We start from the raw sequence: 15,985 nt of genomic DNA on the forward strand, positions 1-15,985 counted from the left end.
AATGGCTGATCTATTGATCACTTTGCCCGAAAACCATTAAGTTTTCGAAAGCCAATACAAACTAGTGAAGGGGTTGAAGTTGACTTCGGTCTGCTTAAACCTTAGTAGATAGTTTGTATGATGCAGCCCAAAAGGGATGCTAACTTTTGGGGCTAAGGCAATTGAGTTGGATAGAGTCTGGAGTTGGTATAGAAAAATGGTTGTTGCACTTTTCTAAAAAGGGAGATCCTTGTGCCTTACTTATAGCGTTTTGCTTGGTAGCAGGTTGCACCTTGCATTTCGTTAAACTCTATGAGAGTAGTGAGCTCTCACTAATCTTGATTTAGTCTTGGTGGCCCTGTGCCTTGGCTGAGGATGGTGATGTCCAACTTAGTTGTTTGAGGTTAAGATGTTGGTACCCGTACTATAGCTTTGTCTATGAGGAGGTTGTGTACCGACATGAGTCCATTTCATGATCTTCACTTTCGTTTCGACTAAGTGTTGATCATGCATAACTAGCCTCTTCAAAACATGCTTAGAGTTAGTGGCTAAATGTTTTGGTGAGCTTATCGTGGTTGAGTTGGATTCAAGTGGTCATTTAGTTTGTGCTTATCTATGAACTTTTATTTCGTACCTGGGGTATCATGTTCATGTTGGACAAGTATATAACTTGATGACAAGAGTTGGTGTTTGGGTCTTATGAAGGCAAGTTGAGGAGTGATTGTTAGTTGCTTTGTGACTAGTGATTACTTGTAGATTTAGTCGAGGACTATTGACACTTGCTTTGCTTGATGATGATTTAGCAGTAATGGGCTTGCTTTACCGGATGGTGTTGTGGAGGATCGTGTCGTTAAACTTACATGAGTTTTTCATGTTGATATGTCGACTCTACCTCTGTCGATATCATTTGGTTACACCTAGTCTGTAGTGTTGGATTTCATTGAGTCTTGGACATGGTAAATCACTCTTTGATGAAGTGTTATCTGTAACTGAGTTTTGTTGGAGGATTGGTCTCGGATACTGACTAAGGTATCTTCGACTTTGGTTAGGTTGGTTGCTGGAGAGTTTTGAGTGGTGATTCACTCGTGCTTTCTTTTAGCTTTATTTTAGTGTTGATGGCATTGAAGTGATGCTTTGTCATTGACATTGTTGATATTGAGATCTGAGTGAAATGAGATATCCTTCCAAGGATTGATATTGAGTTTCATTAGTCTTGATGAATATAATGTTGATGATTTGGCTATAGCTTTGTGTTGTTAGCATTTGTGCATTTGCTAGTTAGCAATTGTGTTGACGTTCAAAAGAACTGAGTGGCAAGCTGAGTTAGTTGTGTTCTAGACGAGGTTATTTAGTAGAGGGTTAAGCTTTAGCTTTTCCTTGAAAAGTGATTTAGTCGTGGACTATGCTAACTCTACGAAAGGAAGAGTTAGTGATCGATATTAGAATGTTGAGTCCTTGTTAGATTTGAGTTCGGGATATAGCAAGCATTAATGATTCTTTTTTGGGCTTGTTATGAAGTGAGTTATGTGTTACTATAGATGGATTCATGGAGGATCGTTTAATGATCACTTGTTGAGCATAACTTCGTTATGCTTAGCTTTTGGATTGATGCAAACATGCTCTTCATTAGCTTTGGCATTATGAAGTTTGGATTATGGATATGTTGAGGAATATATTATGAGTTGCATCACGATTTCTTCTTTCGCATTGAAGTTGGCTTCAAGTGATCATTATTAGGCAAGACTTAGCTATAGGCTTCTTCGAGCTTTGGTTCCTTGAGTTTTGTGCTCATTATTCCATTTATTAGAAGTTGTTGGGGAAGGCATTTTGTCTTGTTATCTTTGATGTTGAAGTTGACTTTTGCATCTAGCAATCATTGGTGATGATTGACTATCATCTAGGATAGTTGATTATCCTTGTCAAAAGTTTTGCTTGATTATCATTAATCTAGAATGATTTGCCATTTTTCGGGATGGTGGATTCTTTCTTCAGTGACGATTATGCATTTCTCTATTGATGGGATGATTGATGATTTTTCATAATGATTAGTTGTTCTCTTTGATGGATTATGGCTTTTTGCAATGCCACATGTTTTTTGTGGTTTTCTCTGGATTGGTCTCTTGGGTTTGAGACATTAGTAGGATGTTGCTAACACTTGCTAAAGCAACTTGAGTTTCTTGGTATTGTTGACTGGGATCTATTCAGATTGGCTGGTGCGATGGTTGGCATGACTAAGTGTTTGTTTTCTTTGCAACATTCATTTTGTTCTATTGATCATTGCTCTAGTTAGTCCTGATTGATTAGGATGTTATTTCTTTCAGGTGATACATTCGTGAGCATTGTGCTTGTCGGTTAAGGATACTTTGTGATCTTTGAGCTATCTTTGGTAAGTTGTTTAGCATACTGTCTACAATCTTCGATAGTTAAGTTTTTTCATTGAGTTTACTTAATGATATACTTGCTATTGAATTTTGTTAGATGGTGAATCCTATATTTTCCAATGATAGTGATCTTGGTGGTTCCTATACTGTAATACTAGTTTATCAAATAATAACTTACTTGGAATACTTTTGTGTTCTAATCTAAGCTTTATTCATTGATAGTTAAGTCTCTAAGATATCATTGTCTCTGACTTTGATATAGTCCACATATTGATCTTTAAGTTTGGGCCAGTATAGGCAGACTGGCTTTGGCACTTCGTATGCATGTTGAAATCTCTAGTCATGGGGTAGCTACTATCGACTGGTCACATAACCCGCCTCTCTATCGATGTTCCTTATTTCGTTGAAAAGGGCATGACCGTGTAAACAACTCTAACTACCTGTTTACAGTAGTCTATCTAAACCTTACCGACGGGTTTAGTTTCTTTGCTCAGGAGGGTTGGGGCCTCTGGCTTCTCTCTCTATGTCCTTACGGGCAGGGCGTATCACACTTTTATAGCTGGGTGACACCTAGAGCAGCAAGGGTGGCTAACTTCGTTGGTCATTTCCTTGTCGGCGATGGCTGGAAGGTGTCTGAGCTGGTAGCACATCTGCGTTAGACAAAGAGGTTGCCCCCTAAGTCATTTAAGTTGGTGCATTTTTCATATAGTGTGAGTACCGTGAACTTTTTCTAGAGTTGTTTCCTTGGCGGTATTCTAGACTCGAATATGTATCGATGAGGACGTCGATCTTCCCTAGGGGGGGAGAGTGTCGCATATATGACTTTGGGTATCGAAAATTACCTGTTGACTAGTCCTTACGGACACTCTTACTTTACTACCACGATGGCAGGAGGTTGGTATTGCTGGACCCTTTATTAGTCCCTCTTGTTCAAGTGTTAGTAAACTGAACTTTGCATTTGTACTTGGCCGGATGAGCATAAGGAAAGAATTCCTAAGTGTCTATTTAGCTAAGCATACTCGGCTCGGCTTGTTAGTTCTTTTTTGCTTTGTCTTGCACTGGTTTGACAAGAACCCTCACGTATTGAGATTGGTCCCTCAATATCGCTACATGATAGCTTACCGTGTTTGCCAAACACCCTCGCTATCATGCCCTTTGTGTTAGTCTCATTTTTTGTCCTAAATGCTATTTATGGAAAGTGTCCAGATTTGCTCATTTGGCATATCTACAGAATGTAGAGATTAGCCTGAACACAATGGTGTTCATCCCGTATCCAAATTCACAATCTAGGGACATTCCATATTTAGTAAGTTTCAAATTTGTCCCAGAAACTAACTCCTGGTACTAAGGGATGCTTGGGGTGAAAGCCCAAAGTGTGTTCCATAGGGAGGGGGGGGGGGGGGTTGTGGGGGGAAGCAATGCAATGGTACTTTCATTTTCTTTCCCCTCAGAAGAAATGATTAAATCTCTAAAGAAGACTTACAATCTAAGCTTTGATAAAGAGTCTCCATGCCAAGAAATAAATAAACTATAAAAGCTAACACTCTAACTCTAGCAAATAGTATCTAAACAGCACCATGACGAGAACAAAGACTCTAGCACGACTCCTTTTACCATTAAGAAATGATACTAGAAAGAATCTAGCATATTCTCTCCTGAAAAAAGAATCTTCTATTAGCATATTCTCTAGAAAAGAATCTAGGTTTTCCATCGGCTCTTCTCCTACCTCTTGCTGGATCTTTGCTTGTAAGCGTTTGATAGCAGCTGGTAGCACGAAGATCTCGCGGGCTGGAGCTTGACAATCTGATCGGCAGCATACTCCCCTCTCTCGACATCCCCGTGCATTCTACACGCACCCAGCACGATCGTCCACGCCACACCGTCGGGAAGAAAGGGCATGCTCTCGAGGAGCTCCTGGGCCTCTCTCACGCGGCCGCTCCTCCCAAACGCGTCCACAATGCAGCAGTAGTGGTCCACCAGCGGCGCAATCCAGTGATCCGTGCACATCGACACAAAGTGGTGCTTTCCAATCTCGACGAGGCCGCCATGGCTGCAAGCGCCGAGAATCCCGATGAAGGCCACATCGTCAACAGGAATTCCTCCCAGGTTCATCAAATGGTAGAGCTCCAGAGCCTCGTTGCAATGCCCATTTTGGGCATAGGATGCTATCATACACGACCAGGTGACCAAGCTCTGTCCAGGCATTCTCTCAAAGAGTTCTTTTGCTCGATCGACGCTCCCGCTAACAGCATAGGCTCCTGCGAGAGCGGTCCATGCGACAACATCCCACTGCGGCATCCGATCAAAAATCTCTTTTACAAGCACCAGATGCCCGTTTTGCGCATGTATATCGAGCAGAGCCGTCCACGACACAACGTTCCTCTGCGGCATAGCCTCAAACAGCGATTTTGCTTCCTCCAAGTGCTTCTTTTGCGCGTATACGATCATCAAATTCCATGACACAAGGTTTCTCTTCGGCATTCTTACAAAGACGCTGCCTGCTTGATCCAAGCAGCCATTGTGGGCATACGCCTCCACCATGGTGCTCCACGCAACAACGTTGTGAAGAGGCATAGAATCAAACACGCTCTTGGCGCTGTTGACAAGCCCACAATCGCCATAAGCAGCCGCCATTGTTGTCCACGAAACTTGATCCTGCTCGGGCATCTCGTCAAAGTATCCCTTTGCATTCTGTAGATACCCCTTATGGGCATATCCCGCGATCATCCCATTCCAAGTGATGGAGCTCCACTGGGGAATCTTCGCAAAAATAGCCTTAGCGTCTTCCAGATAGCCATCCTGGGCATACGAGGTGACCATGGCTGTCCAGGAGACAACGTTGCGCTCCGGCATCTCGTGAAAGAGCTTGCCTGCATCGGCAATCCGGCCACTCTCTGCATAGGCTTGGATGATCGCATTCATCGTCACCACATTCCACTGCGGCATCCGATCGAAAACATGCTTCGATTCCTCCTCGCTGCCTTCCTCCGCGTACATGGCAACGAGCGACGTCCACGAGATCACGTCCCGAATTGGCATCCCATGAAAAAACTCCCTAGCGCCTTTGTGATCCCCACACTGGGCATATGCCGCCAACATTGCGTTCCCAGTAACGAGATTCTTCGTAGGCATCGCATCGAAAATCTCTCTTGCCTCTCGGAGATAGGCGTACTGATTGTAGGCAGTGATCATTGCGGTGGCCGAGACAACATTTGCGGCGGGCATCAAGTCGAACACTCTGCGTGATTCTGATAGATACCCATTCTGGGCATATGCGGTGATCATGATAGTCCACGAGAATTCGTTGCGTGGAGCTGTGCCATCGAACACCACTTGCGCGTCCTTGATGCTCCCGCACTTGCCGTACATCTCCACCAGAAGATTTGATAGAAAAACGTTCTTCTGGCAATACGGCCATTGCAAGATCTGGGAGTGGATGTGTCTTCCCTGCTTTAGATCCTTGAAGTTGCCGCAGGATTTCACTAAGCTCGCGAACACCGAGACCTCGGCTTGTTGCATCGACTCCTCTCTTCCGCCATAAGCCTAGCGATCCATTTCCGCAGAGTTTTGGTCGCTCTCAATCGCAATCAAGAGTAACGTGCTGCTTCGTCCGGAGCATACTCGCGAAGAGCACGTAATGCGCGGGATCGCTTTCCCCGATTTCAACGGCATGACGCGCTGCTCGAGTCGCCCTCTCGCGGTCGCTGTGAATTTTGCAAGCCGCGAGCAAGCAGTGCCAGTCCACATCATCCGGCATGAAGGGCATGCTCGCAATCAGCTCCTCCGCGTCTTCCAAGTGCCCAGATCGTCCCAATGCATCCACCAAGCAGCTGTAGTGAAGCTTAATGGGCGGTATGCCGTGGTCGCGAACCATGTCCAGGAACAGGCACCGCGCGGTAGCCACGGTACCGCCGTGGTTGCAGCCGAGCAGCAAGCACAGGAACGTCACGTCGTCGGGCCGTACACCGTGGTGCGCCATGAGCTGGAAGGCCTGGAGGGCGAGGGAGAAATGGCCGCTATCTCCGTACGCCCCCAGGAGGGTATTCCACGCCAGAATGTCCTGCGCGGGCATCCCCGCAAAAAAGCCGCCGACGACGCCCACATCCCCTTCGCGGGCATGAGCTGCCAGCATGGTATTCCACGTAAGCACGTCCCACATGGGCATGCGCTGGAACATGGAGAGCGCGCCACGTGTATCCCTTGCCTGGGCATACGCGGCAAAGAGCGCATTCCACGCTACCACGTCGCGCCGCGGCATGCCGCAGTCAAACATGGCCTTCGCCTGCGGCACCTGCCCGTTCTGGGCATATGCCGCGAGCATCGCGTTGACCGTGTACTCGTCCTGCGACGGCATCTCCAGGAAGAGGTCGCGGGCAGCGTTGACCAGCCCGTGCCGGCCGTACGACACGAGCATGGCGGCCCACACGGCCATGTCGCGCATGGGTATTCGATCAAACAGGGCTTTTGCGTGGCGGAGGTGAGCGGCGTGGGCGGAGGCGGCGAGGAGCGCGGTCCACGCCACCACGTCTCGGCCCGGCATCTCGTCAAACATGGTTTTGGCCTGGTCGAGATCGCCGGATTGTGCGATGGAGACGAGCATGCTCGTCCAAGACTGTGGGCTTCTCTCGGGAACTGAGTCAAACATCGCCTTGGCAGTGGCTGCGAGGCCGAGCTGGTTGTAGGCGGCGATCATGGTGGCCCAGGTGACCGCGTCGTGCATCGGCATTCTCTCCGCCAGGATCTCCATCTCCTCCAGATGCCGTTTCTGGGCATACACCGCGACGAGAGTGTTCCACGACACGACGTTCTTGGGCACTCGATCGAATGTGCGTTTGGCCTCGTCGGCCATTCCCCGGCGCGAGAAGACCCCGATCATCACCGCCCCCGAGACAATGTCCGGGTCGGGCATTTTCCGGAAGATGAGCGTCGCCTCCACGAAGCGCTGGTTGTGGACGCAAGCGGCGAGCATCATCGTCCACGAGTAGCTGTTCTTGAGGGCGATGGAGTCGAACACCTGGATCGCGTCGTCGATGCTGCCGTAGCGGCCATACATCTGGATGAGCACATTGGAAAGATAGATCCCGGCGTTCCCCTTGAAGAGAGTGTGGCGAGCGGTGATGAGAGCGTGGACGCTCCGGAGCTGCGAGACGCTCTTGCAAGATCGAACGAGACCCGCCCATTCCTCCACGCTCAGCAGCTTCCTAACGACCATTCCATGGATTGAACCATTCAAACCCTAGAAACCGCCCCGGGAATATTCTCTTTGAATTTGGGTTCTTCTTCTTCTTCTTTGCCCCGCCGGGATCGAGCGCATCGGTCGCGGTCGTCGGCTTTCTTTTTTGTTTAGATTTTTTTTTTGCTGCTCACCACGCGCATGGTGTCCCCTGTTTCGCCTCGCCCACCCAAAATCGCGCTTTGATCGAAGAACAGGGCGGAAAATTGTCGAGGCGATCTATAGGTAGATCGATCGATCATGGCAGTAGCGAGCGGCAGCTTTGCATTCCAATCGGTACAAGCATGGGATTTTTCTGGGGCGACCCCTAATTCTTGTGGTTTGGCAGGGATACATCAAGAGCGCGAGAGGGGTGAAGCTCTTCACTTGTAGCTGGCTTCCTGCCAACCAGGAAGTGAAAGCTCTCGTTTTCCTCTGCCATGGTGAGTCCGTTCTTAAATCTTTTGATTTCTTTTTCCTGAGTGGAGTGAATCGTGGCTAGGCTATGGAGTCGAGTGTAGCATCTTCATGCGAGGCACGGGGACGAGATTGGCACAGGCAGGCTACGCGGTCTTTGGGATCGACTATGAAGGCCACGGCAAATCGGAGGGAGCTGTGTGCCTTGTGGAGAGATTCTCGGACGTGGTGGACGATTGCAGCTCCTACTTTCGATCCATTCGAGGTAACTAGAACGCTCTTGGATCGATTTCTCATGATCGGACGCATGTAGAGATGCCCGATTACAAGAACAAGGCGAGGTTTCTGTATGGCGAATCCATGGGTGGAGCAGTGGCGCTCTTGATCCACAGGAAGGAGCCAATGGATTGGAACGGAGCCGTTCTTGTCGCTCCGATGTGCAAGGTCAACTCTTCCCCTCTCTCCATCGCTCCGCTCGAATCGTTTCACTGTTTCTTTATCGTTCCTGTTTCTTCGGCAACGATTTCTCGCGAACTGTTCCTCGTTTCTTGCTGACTTTTTGGTATTCGTTTCTTGTGCTTTGTTTTTGTCACAGATCTCCGAGAAACTCAAGCCACACCCAGTGATCGTGAGCATCCTCACGCGACTGTCTCCACTGATCAAGTCGTGGAAGATCGTTCCCAGCAAAAACATCATTGACCACGCCTTCAAGGACCCCATCAAGAGAGACGAGGTATGATATCGATGGGTGATCCTTTTTCTCTCACAACTAAAACACGATCATGAACAGATAAGAGCAAATCCGTACGTATACCAAGACAAGCCGCGGGTCCAGACGGCGCTACAGATGATGGTAGCGAGCACAGACCTGGAACAGAGATTGGACGAGGTACGTACGCATAACTGCGCTTCACTCTCCTCGACTTGGATTGCTTTCCCTGTATGCTGGAGTAGCAGATTGATGGAAACTGTTTGGAATTGATGGACTAGCGCTGGATTGCGAATTGATGGACTAGCGAGCTGACGCCGTGGTTTGGCTGCGTGTCTGTTTCACGCAGGTCACATTTCCATTCCTCGTCGTTCATGGGGAAGAAGACACAGTCACGGACCCCGCGTGTAGCGTGGAGCTACACAAGCGCGCGCGGAGCACTGACAAGACGCTCAATCTCTACCCGGAGATGTGGCATGGCCTCACCGTGGGTGAATCCGACGAGAACATCGAGCGCGTCTTCGCGGACATCGTGGCGTGGTTGAATCTTCGCAGCCCGGCCGGGGCGCTGACCGCCAAGACCTTGCAGCAATCCGACCTCAAGATGGTCATCGACGACCACAAGTTGACCGCGTCCAATGGTGTTTGTAATAATAACCATTCTTTCAATTAAGAGAAAACTCCACTTGACTATATTCGAACGCCGGACCTTCATAAAACTCTGCCGCCCTAATCTAGATTGCTTGTCGCCGTTGGATCTAGGTCAGCATTTTGGTGTTCAGGTTTAGGGTTCTTCAGTGTTTTGCGAGGCGGCGACGATGGGCAAGGGCGAGCCGATCAGGTGCGATGCTTGCGATCTTTAGCTGCGGCTGTGTGGATTGATTTGGATCTTTCAGGCTTTACGTTCCGGCGACGATTCTGGGATACAAGCGGTGAGTGTTTTGGTTGTCGCGCATTCGCGGCTGGAATTCACGGTGCTTTCTCTGTTGCTAGATCCAAGTCGAACCAGTATCCCAACACCTCGCTCCTCCAGATCCAGGGAGTGAACACCAAGGAGGAAGTGGCGTGGTACCAAGGCAAGAGGCTCGCCTACATCTACAAGGCCAAGACCAAGAAGAATGGCTCGCTCTACCGATGCATGTGGGGACGTGTGACGAGGCCTCACGGGACCAGCGGCGTCGTGCGCGCCAAGTTCCGCAGGAATCTCCCTCCAAAGTCTCTGGTAAGTTTCTCGCGGGGATTTTTCTGCGTTTCTTTTGTGGAACTTGTTTCTTACATTGCAATCGTAGGGTGGAAGAGTCCGGGTTTTCATGTACCCCAGCCGGATCTAAGCTTGCTTTTGACTTATCCAACTAAGGATTGCTGTTTTTCCCAAACCCGGATAAGATAAGTTCGTTCGTTCCTAGATTCTTGTTGTGGTTTCTGGGATGTTTGTATTCTTTTGGAATCGCTGGAGAGGTCTCCAACCCCTCGGAAACACAAATTTCATGGTCTGGCAGGTCGGCAGCGCTTACAGAAAAAAATTTGCGCGTGAGTGCACCAATCCACTAAAAGCAAGCTTGGTGTGTCTATCTACTAAACAGTACCTCCCAGTCGCGAGCAATATATAAAGTGGTGAGTTCACAGGCTTTCTTGACTTGAGTCACTCACTGAAACGCTCGCTGCTCCTTTCTTTCAGGAGAGACGATGACACTGCTCGTAAGAACACTGGCTCTGCTCTTGATGCTGCTCTCGTTGCTGCTCGTCCAAGCGTTTGGGAACGACATAGGCTCCAAGCCGCGCGGTGGCCGCCGTGAGCTCATGTTTCGGAGGCCGGGTTATGGCTACGGCCCCGGGTATGGAGCTGGAGCCGGGATGGGAGGGCCCGGCTATGGCGGAGGATACGGCAGCGGTGGTGGCTATGGAGGCTATGGAGGAAGTAGGCCTGGTTATGGGACTGGAAGATCCGGTGCTCCTCCGTCGCTTCCTCGACTCCAGCCACCCCCTCCTGGCCTCCCTGGAGCTTTCCCCGGTCCGGCGATAGCGGTAGAACCCAACGAGATCGGCGACAAGAAGTTCGTGGTGTCGTCATCTAGGCTCGTTGCTCCAGCTCCAGCTCCAGTCCCAGCTTTGCGGGAAGAAGTATCGTCCAGCCGAGGGTAATCGGCCTATTAAGTTTGCGGGGCCTGTGGTTTCGTTTTAGCCGAGACGAGCCAGGAAACAAAGGCTGTGTTGATCTAAGTAAGAATAAACTTCCAAAGCTTTAAACGAGGCAAGCTCGCATAGATGGAAAGGTATGGTTTGTTTTTCCTCGAGCGTTGCTCCTCGTGGTTTATTTCCAATGGCGGCGAGTTGCGTGGAATACAGGTGTAAAACATGCATGTTCCCGGGAGGAACACATTTTCCTTCGATTCTAAATATAAGTAGCTTTGAATCCAGATTAAAAGCTGGGAGATTTCGCTGACACTGTCAAACCCACCACCTTTCTTAAGCGAACTGACTGATTGGTAGAATTCCTGTTCGTTTCTTCTTGGGTAAAAGCCAGGGGATCAAGCTGGAGAGGATTGATCGTCCATGTTTTTGATTGGCTTCTCGTCAGCCAGTCTTGATTCCATGGTGGTGGTGGTGTTGCTTACAGTGCAAGCTCTCGGGATGTTGCTGAGGGCCTCGATCTTTTGCATCTCCAGATCGTCGGTGGCATCCGTCGCTGCCGCCGCCTTCTTCTTCTTGCTCGCGTTTCTGTAGAAGAGATAGAGCAAGACCTGGGCGATGGCGAGGAGCGATCCAAGCGCGCTAGGAATCTACATTCATGCCAAAACTTAGCGGACAAGAAGCAAGAGAGGCGATGAGATTACCCCGATGAAGATGTCGCGAGAGAAGAAGGAATAGGCCGACCAGAGCGAAGCATTGACGGCGAGAAAGGCCGAGAGCGTGATGGGCATAAACTCCACATTCTTGGTGCGAATCACCATTCTCTGGCAAGAACAAAGAAAGGTCACATCATGTACTAGTCCAAGATCTTTGGTTCTTTCATCTTGGGCTTACCATGACTGAGAGTGGAGCAGCGTACATTGAGATGGCCACGGCGGAACACATCGATCCCACCAGCATCACCCGGAGCTTGCCATGCGAGAGGAGCATAGTGAGAAGCACCGCCACGCCAAACACCGCCAGATCGAGCAACACTAGCTTCACCGTCTTGATCTGGATTCAAGAAAATTTACGGGATAGATAGAATGAGAGATAGATCTCACCCGGCTAAACTTGGTAGCGTACGTGATGAAGATGGCGAGGTAGGTGGCCTCGAAGGTGATGCCAACGATGTTGATGGTGATGATAAGCATGCCGTTTGGGCGGATGCAACCATAGTAGAGGCCCAAGAGCACCGTCAGGAGCGTGCAAACGTAAGGGAGAGCCGAGAAGCACTCGGTGGATTTCTTCTTGAAGATGTACCAGAATGTAGGCCTGGAGGAATGAAAGTGGTCAGGATAAGAAGATGAGGATATGGAGCAATGGATTCAGAGTCTCAAGTCCACTGGAAGAATCAGAGCATTCACTTACACTGGCGATGCGTACGCCATGATCGAGGTAATGTTTCCTGGCAAAGAGAATAGAGATTTTCCAAGCAAACTTTAGCGGCATTGAAGGCGTTTGCATCGACTAACCAATTATGCCGATGATGACCGCGACGTCGGCCATGGCGGTGGAGTGAGAGTTTCTTCTTCTTCCAAGGATCCTCACTCTCTACTCAAAAGATGTCCCCTCCAGCTCCAGGAGCTTTCCAATGATCATAAACTTTAATTGACCCGCTCAACCGGTACCAGAAGAGCGATCTTGGAATGAAATCTTAGTGCTTGGAGAGCAAGCAAATGTGCTGCTCCTCCTCTTCCTCTTCCTTTTGTCAATGACATGAAACTCTGGCTAAGAAGCAAAGAGAGAAAAGAACTTGTTCTAGAGGATTTGAGAGAGAGAGAAGAAGAAGAAAAGTGTGTGTTCAAGGTGACAACAACACTCACGCAAGCGTCCAAGCTAGCAGTTGCTCAACAAAACAAAGGAGTGTTATTTAACCGCGCGAGTGCGAGCCTCTGGGAGTAATTAACACTGCTTCACTTCCACATTACTTCCATCCAAGGTGGTAACTCTTTAAACGACAAGAGCAACTAAGGTGATGGATCCCAAACGCAACGCAGGAAAAGGCGGGGTCGAGAAGCTGGGCGTTAGACAAACTTTTCTCTCTTTTCTTGTGAGTGTGAGAGTATGTGTGTGTCTCTCACTCGCGAACACGGCACTGCCAAAAGAGATCAAACTAACTCTTCCTCATATCCAGCACTCCGACACTCGCTACCAATCTTTGCTCGAATCACTGAGGAGTGCGGACGAAAGAAAAACTAGAATCGCCCTTTATAGAATGAACCAGCAGAGTTCGGTCCACTTTAGTGAGTGGCTGCATATGGCTGCATTACCAAGATCTGTAGACAATAATTCTCACAAGCTTCACCTCCATGGAACTATCCGAATCAGCCTCAACCATCTTGGTCGTCTTCGCAGCAACAGCCATCATGGCCCAGCAATTCCCAAACATCCTTGGCCACAGCAGCAGTCCAGTCCCGGCAATCTTACGACCAACAGCAACAGCAGCAACCTTGGTAAATGGTACCTCAGGCGATTCATCAAGCAGCGGCAAAGTATGACACGGAATTTGTATACCATGTGGCGGCATGCCCTGGTCGCGCGACACGTGGCGCATCACGCGACCATATGAACGTGGGGCCATGTGTCCAAATCAACACTCCATGGGGATATCAATGTGACATGGCTATGGCATGGGATGGCATTTGTGGCTGCCATCACATTCATCCCCATTCCTTTGACTTGGGTTAGTGTCAGTTTGAATTTTTTAGCATGTGCTTTCGACTTTGACTCAGTCCACGGAATTGACAATAAGTATTTCTATGGGATTGTAACTTGAGAGAATGCTGCCTTCCTCTTCACTCAGCCCCAAATAGAACTCTATTTGGGGCTGAGTGAAGAGGAAGGCAGCATTCTCTCAAGTTACAATTCAAATGGTTTGTTTAGTAGTGGAAGCTACGATAGTCATGAACTATAGGTGAGGCATTCTGTTTGTAATGCCAGTTTCTTATTCAGGGATTTGAATTTTTTTCTGCATTCGAGAGGATTTTACAGTGCAACTGCTTTTTGCGAAGACAATAGGATATCTAGTGAGGGTCCGCGACGTTTCAAAGCCTATATTGTATTAATACATGTGGCTCATTGATTTGAAATGGAGGGGCACATATACTAGAAGGTATTGCATCACATCCAAGCACTAATATTTCCATGAATTGTGTGAGCATACTCAATTGTCCCTTTACTTGTCAAACTGGCTATGATTCTACAAAACTTCATCCTTTTCCAGGGCTCATATAAACCAAATCCAGAGTTTAGGCAAATAGTTTGCATGCTTTAAATACTCATTCAAGCCCTATCTCTAGATGTGTGTGCTTGCCTTCTTTACGGTGTAGGATTTAGTGACACACTTCCTGTCCATTCGGTCTGTGTCAAATTCCACTCTCGTCCCAAAAGCCCCGCGGGGTGGGGGCAGAGATGCTCATGCGCAGAAACACAGAGATACAACGAACCCGCAGACAGACACACACACATAGAGAGAAAAGGGGGGGCACTTTAAAAATTTGAAAAGGCAGGAATATTCCGAGTGCCAGTAACGAATGGTGAACTTCCTCTGGCAAACTTTAAATGGGTCCAATGACCCATTCATGAGACATATATGCATCCCATTGGACCCATGCATATACATAACCACTAGATCCCTTTGAATATACCCTAACACATGGAAACAGGTGCAAAAGACTACTCATCATTAGGAATATTCGCTTTAGACCAATGGGAGCATGCCATGTGTTGCACGAATGGTTTGCCATTTACACAAGGCACGCCATACAACGAGAATCTCTTTGTGGGTGTTTAGGCCATTGAGAAATTCTCTTTCGCTTTCTCTCTTTTTTCACGTCTATCTGTCTATCAATCTATCTTCTTCTGTTCTTGATAGAATTAAACGTGGCTCCAATCCAATGGTGTATGTATATTTATAGCTTAAGAAACAGAGGATGAATATCCCTAGAATATTGATATATTCTCTGTTCTTGATAGAATTAAACGTGGCTCCAATCCAATGGTGCATATATCTTTTGCGGTTTAAAAAGAAAGAGGATGAATATCCCTAGAATATTGATATATTCTTGCCGGCAGCCAGAATAAACTTTAAGGGGAAATCCAATTACATTATCCGGAAAGAAAAATACAATGATTTGTCCCCCAGCATGCCCAGCCGCTTGGCCTCCAAAACATGGCGCGCAGCAATCCAGCTCAACGCAGACCACAGAGCAGTGGTGCATCACGGCTCCTCTTTCTCTTAAACAGCTCCAATCCTTAACCACAGGTTTACATTACTGCCTGTAGCATATTTTAGGGTTTACAATCTCATCTTCGGCAATGGTAACACCAGGTTCGACGTTGTCGTCGTCACTTGTGGGCTTGCCAGGATCGCTCATGACAACCGCCTGTTGCTGCACTTGTATAACTCGAGTTGATCAAGTTGGGCCTCTGTTGCCAGGTTGGCGAATTGAACTTTGTTGCCATTTCCAACAACATCTGGCCGCTCAAGTCGTTCAGCGATCCAAAGGCTACACTCAAGACTCTACCTTAGCCTTGCATAAATACTTGCACAATAACATTTCTTGTGGAGGTTTGGCACCACCTTTTTTAAGCGCCGTGTGATTGGAAAGCTGATGCTGGACCCTGATGGCATCATCGCTTTTGTGTACCTGGCGCCAAGCCTATTGCTATACAACGATTGTGAGTTTGTGGTGGCTGCTGGAGGCAATTTTGCATTTTGTAGGAAGTGAAATTGGTGACTGGGGATGCATTTACAATCTGGTTCTTGGAAGCTTATACCGATGGCCAAGTGCCCAGGCCCTCAGTCTATTATATCCCTCATTTCAGACATTTATAACTCTTGTTTCAGTTATAAAGTCACGTTGGGATTCACAAAACACACCACAATTCTTAGCCAAAGTGATCCTTGGACAAGTCCAAATGCTTGTTTATCAATTGAACTCAAATGATAGTTTCATCAAGGGAACTCTATACCATTACAGGATCATTTGCCTTTGCTCAATTCATCTCTAATTTTATTATGTTTATAAATTATAAACATGTTTATAATAACACAATTAGTCTGATTGAGTTTGATGGAATCATTCTGGCAAAGAGCAAGTTCTGAGGGTCGTC

The 15,985-nt window shown here is 47.9% G+C and overlaps 6 protein-coding genes across 6 annotated transcripts; 3 read left to right on the top strand and 3 right to left on the bottom strand.

Annotated features, from left to right (window-relative positions):
* Positions 1-4,082: 4,082 nt before the first annotated feature.
* On the bottom strand, positions 4,083-5,879 carry LOC9644105 (pentatricopeptide repeat-containing protein At4g02750). The gene has a single exon (XM_002991742.2). The coding sequence runs from the start codon at positions 5,877-5,879 to the stop codon at positions 4,083-4,085; it is 1,797 nt and encodes a 598-aa protein (XP_002991788.2).
* Positions 5,880-5,937: 58 nt separating this feature from the next.
* LOC112342916 (pentatricopeptide repeat-containing protein At2g35030, mitochondrial-like) lies at positions 5,938-7,572 on the bottom strand. The gene has a single exon (XM_024665535.1). It carries the CDS (start codon positions 7,570-7,572, stop codon positions 5,938-5,940), a length of 1,635 nt encoding a protein of 544 aa, XP_024521303.1.
* Positions 7,573-7,650: 78 nt separating this feature from the next.
* On the top strand, positions 7,651-9,393 carry LOC9644106 (caffeoylshikimate esterase). Its single transcript, XM_002991702.2, has 7 exons — positions 7,651-7,869; positions 7,922-8,015; positions 8,075-8,254; positions 8,303-8,433; positions 8,585-8,722; positions 8,780-8,878; positions 9,048-9,393. Exons 1-7 carry the CDS (start codon positions 7,834-7,836, stop codon positions 9,369-9,371), a joined length of 1,002 nt encoding a protein of 333 aa, XP_002991748.2. The 5' UTR covers positions 7,651-7,833; the 3' UTR covers positions 9,372-9,393.
* Positions 9,394-9,423: 30 nt separating this feature from the next.
* On the top strand, positions 9,424-10,103 carry LOC9633419 (60S ribosomal protein L35a-1). Its single transcript, XM_002991703.2, has 4 exons — positions 9,424-9,539; positions 9,595-9,630; positions 9,692-9,920; positions 9,988-10,103. The coding sequence occupies exons 1-4, from the start codon at positions 9,517-9,519 to the stop codon at positions 10,027-10,029; spliced, it is 330 nt and encodes a 109-aa protein (XP_002991749.2). The 5' UTR covers positions 9,424-9,516; the 3' UTR covers positions 10,030-10,103.
* An 8-nt stretch (positions 10,104-10,111) lies between these two features.
* Positions 10,112-10,948, top strand: LOC9633420 (chorion class B protein L11). The gene is made up of 2 exons (XM_002991704.2): positions 10,112-10,312; positions 10,377-10,948. Exon 2 carries the CDS (start codon positions 10,385-10,387, stop codon positions 10,838-10,840), a length of 456 nt encoding a protein of 151 aa, XP_002991750.1. The 5' UTR covers positions 10,112-10,312; positions 10,377-10,384; the 3' UTR covers positions 10,841-10,948.
* Positions 10,949-11,038: 90 nt separating this feature from the next.
* Positions 11,039-12,605, bottom strand: LOC9633421 (bidirectional sugar transporter SWEET15). The gene is made up of 6 exons (XM_002991743.2): positions 12,343-12,605; positions 12,239-12,275; positions 11,932-12,142; positions 11,723-11,881; positions 11,533-11,652; positions 11,039-11,478 (listed from the first exon to the last, which is right to left on the bottom strand). The coding sequence occupies exons 1-6, from the start codon at positions 12,374-12,376 to the stop codon at positions 11,227-11,229; spliced, it is 813 nt and encodes a 270-aa protein (XP_002991789.2). The 5' UTR covers positions 12,377-12,605; the 3' UTR covers positions 11,039-11,226.
* Between the last annotated feature and the right edge of the window lie 3,380 nt (positions 12,606-15,985).

Source organism: Selaginella moellendorffii, unplaced genomic scaffold (assembly GCF_000143415.4).
Source record: "Selaginella moellendorffii unplaced genomic scaffold, v1.0 SELMOscaffold_123, whole genome shotgun sequence".
NCBI classification, from domain to species: Eukaryota; Viridiplantae; Streptophyta; class Lycopodiopsida; order Selaginellales; family Selaginellaceae; genus Selaginella; species Selaginella moellendorffii.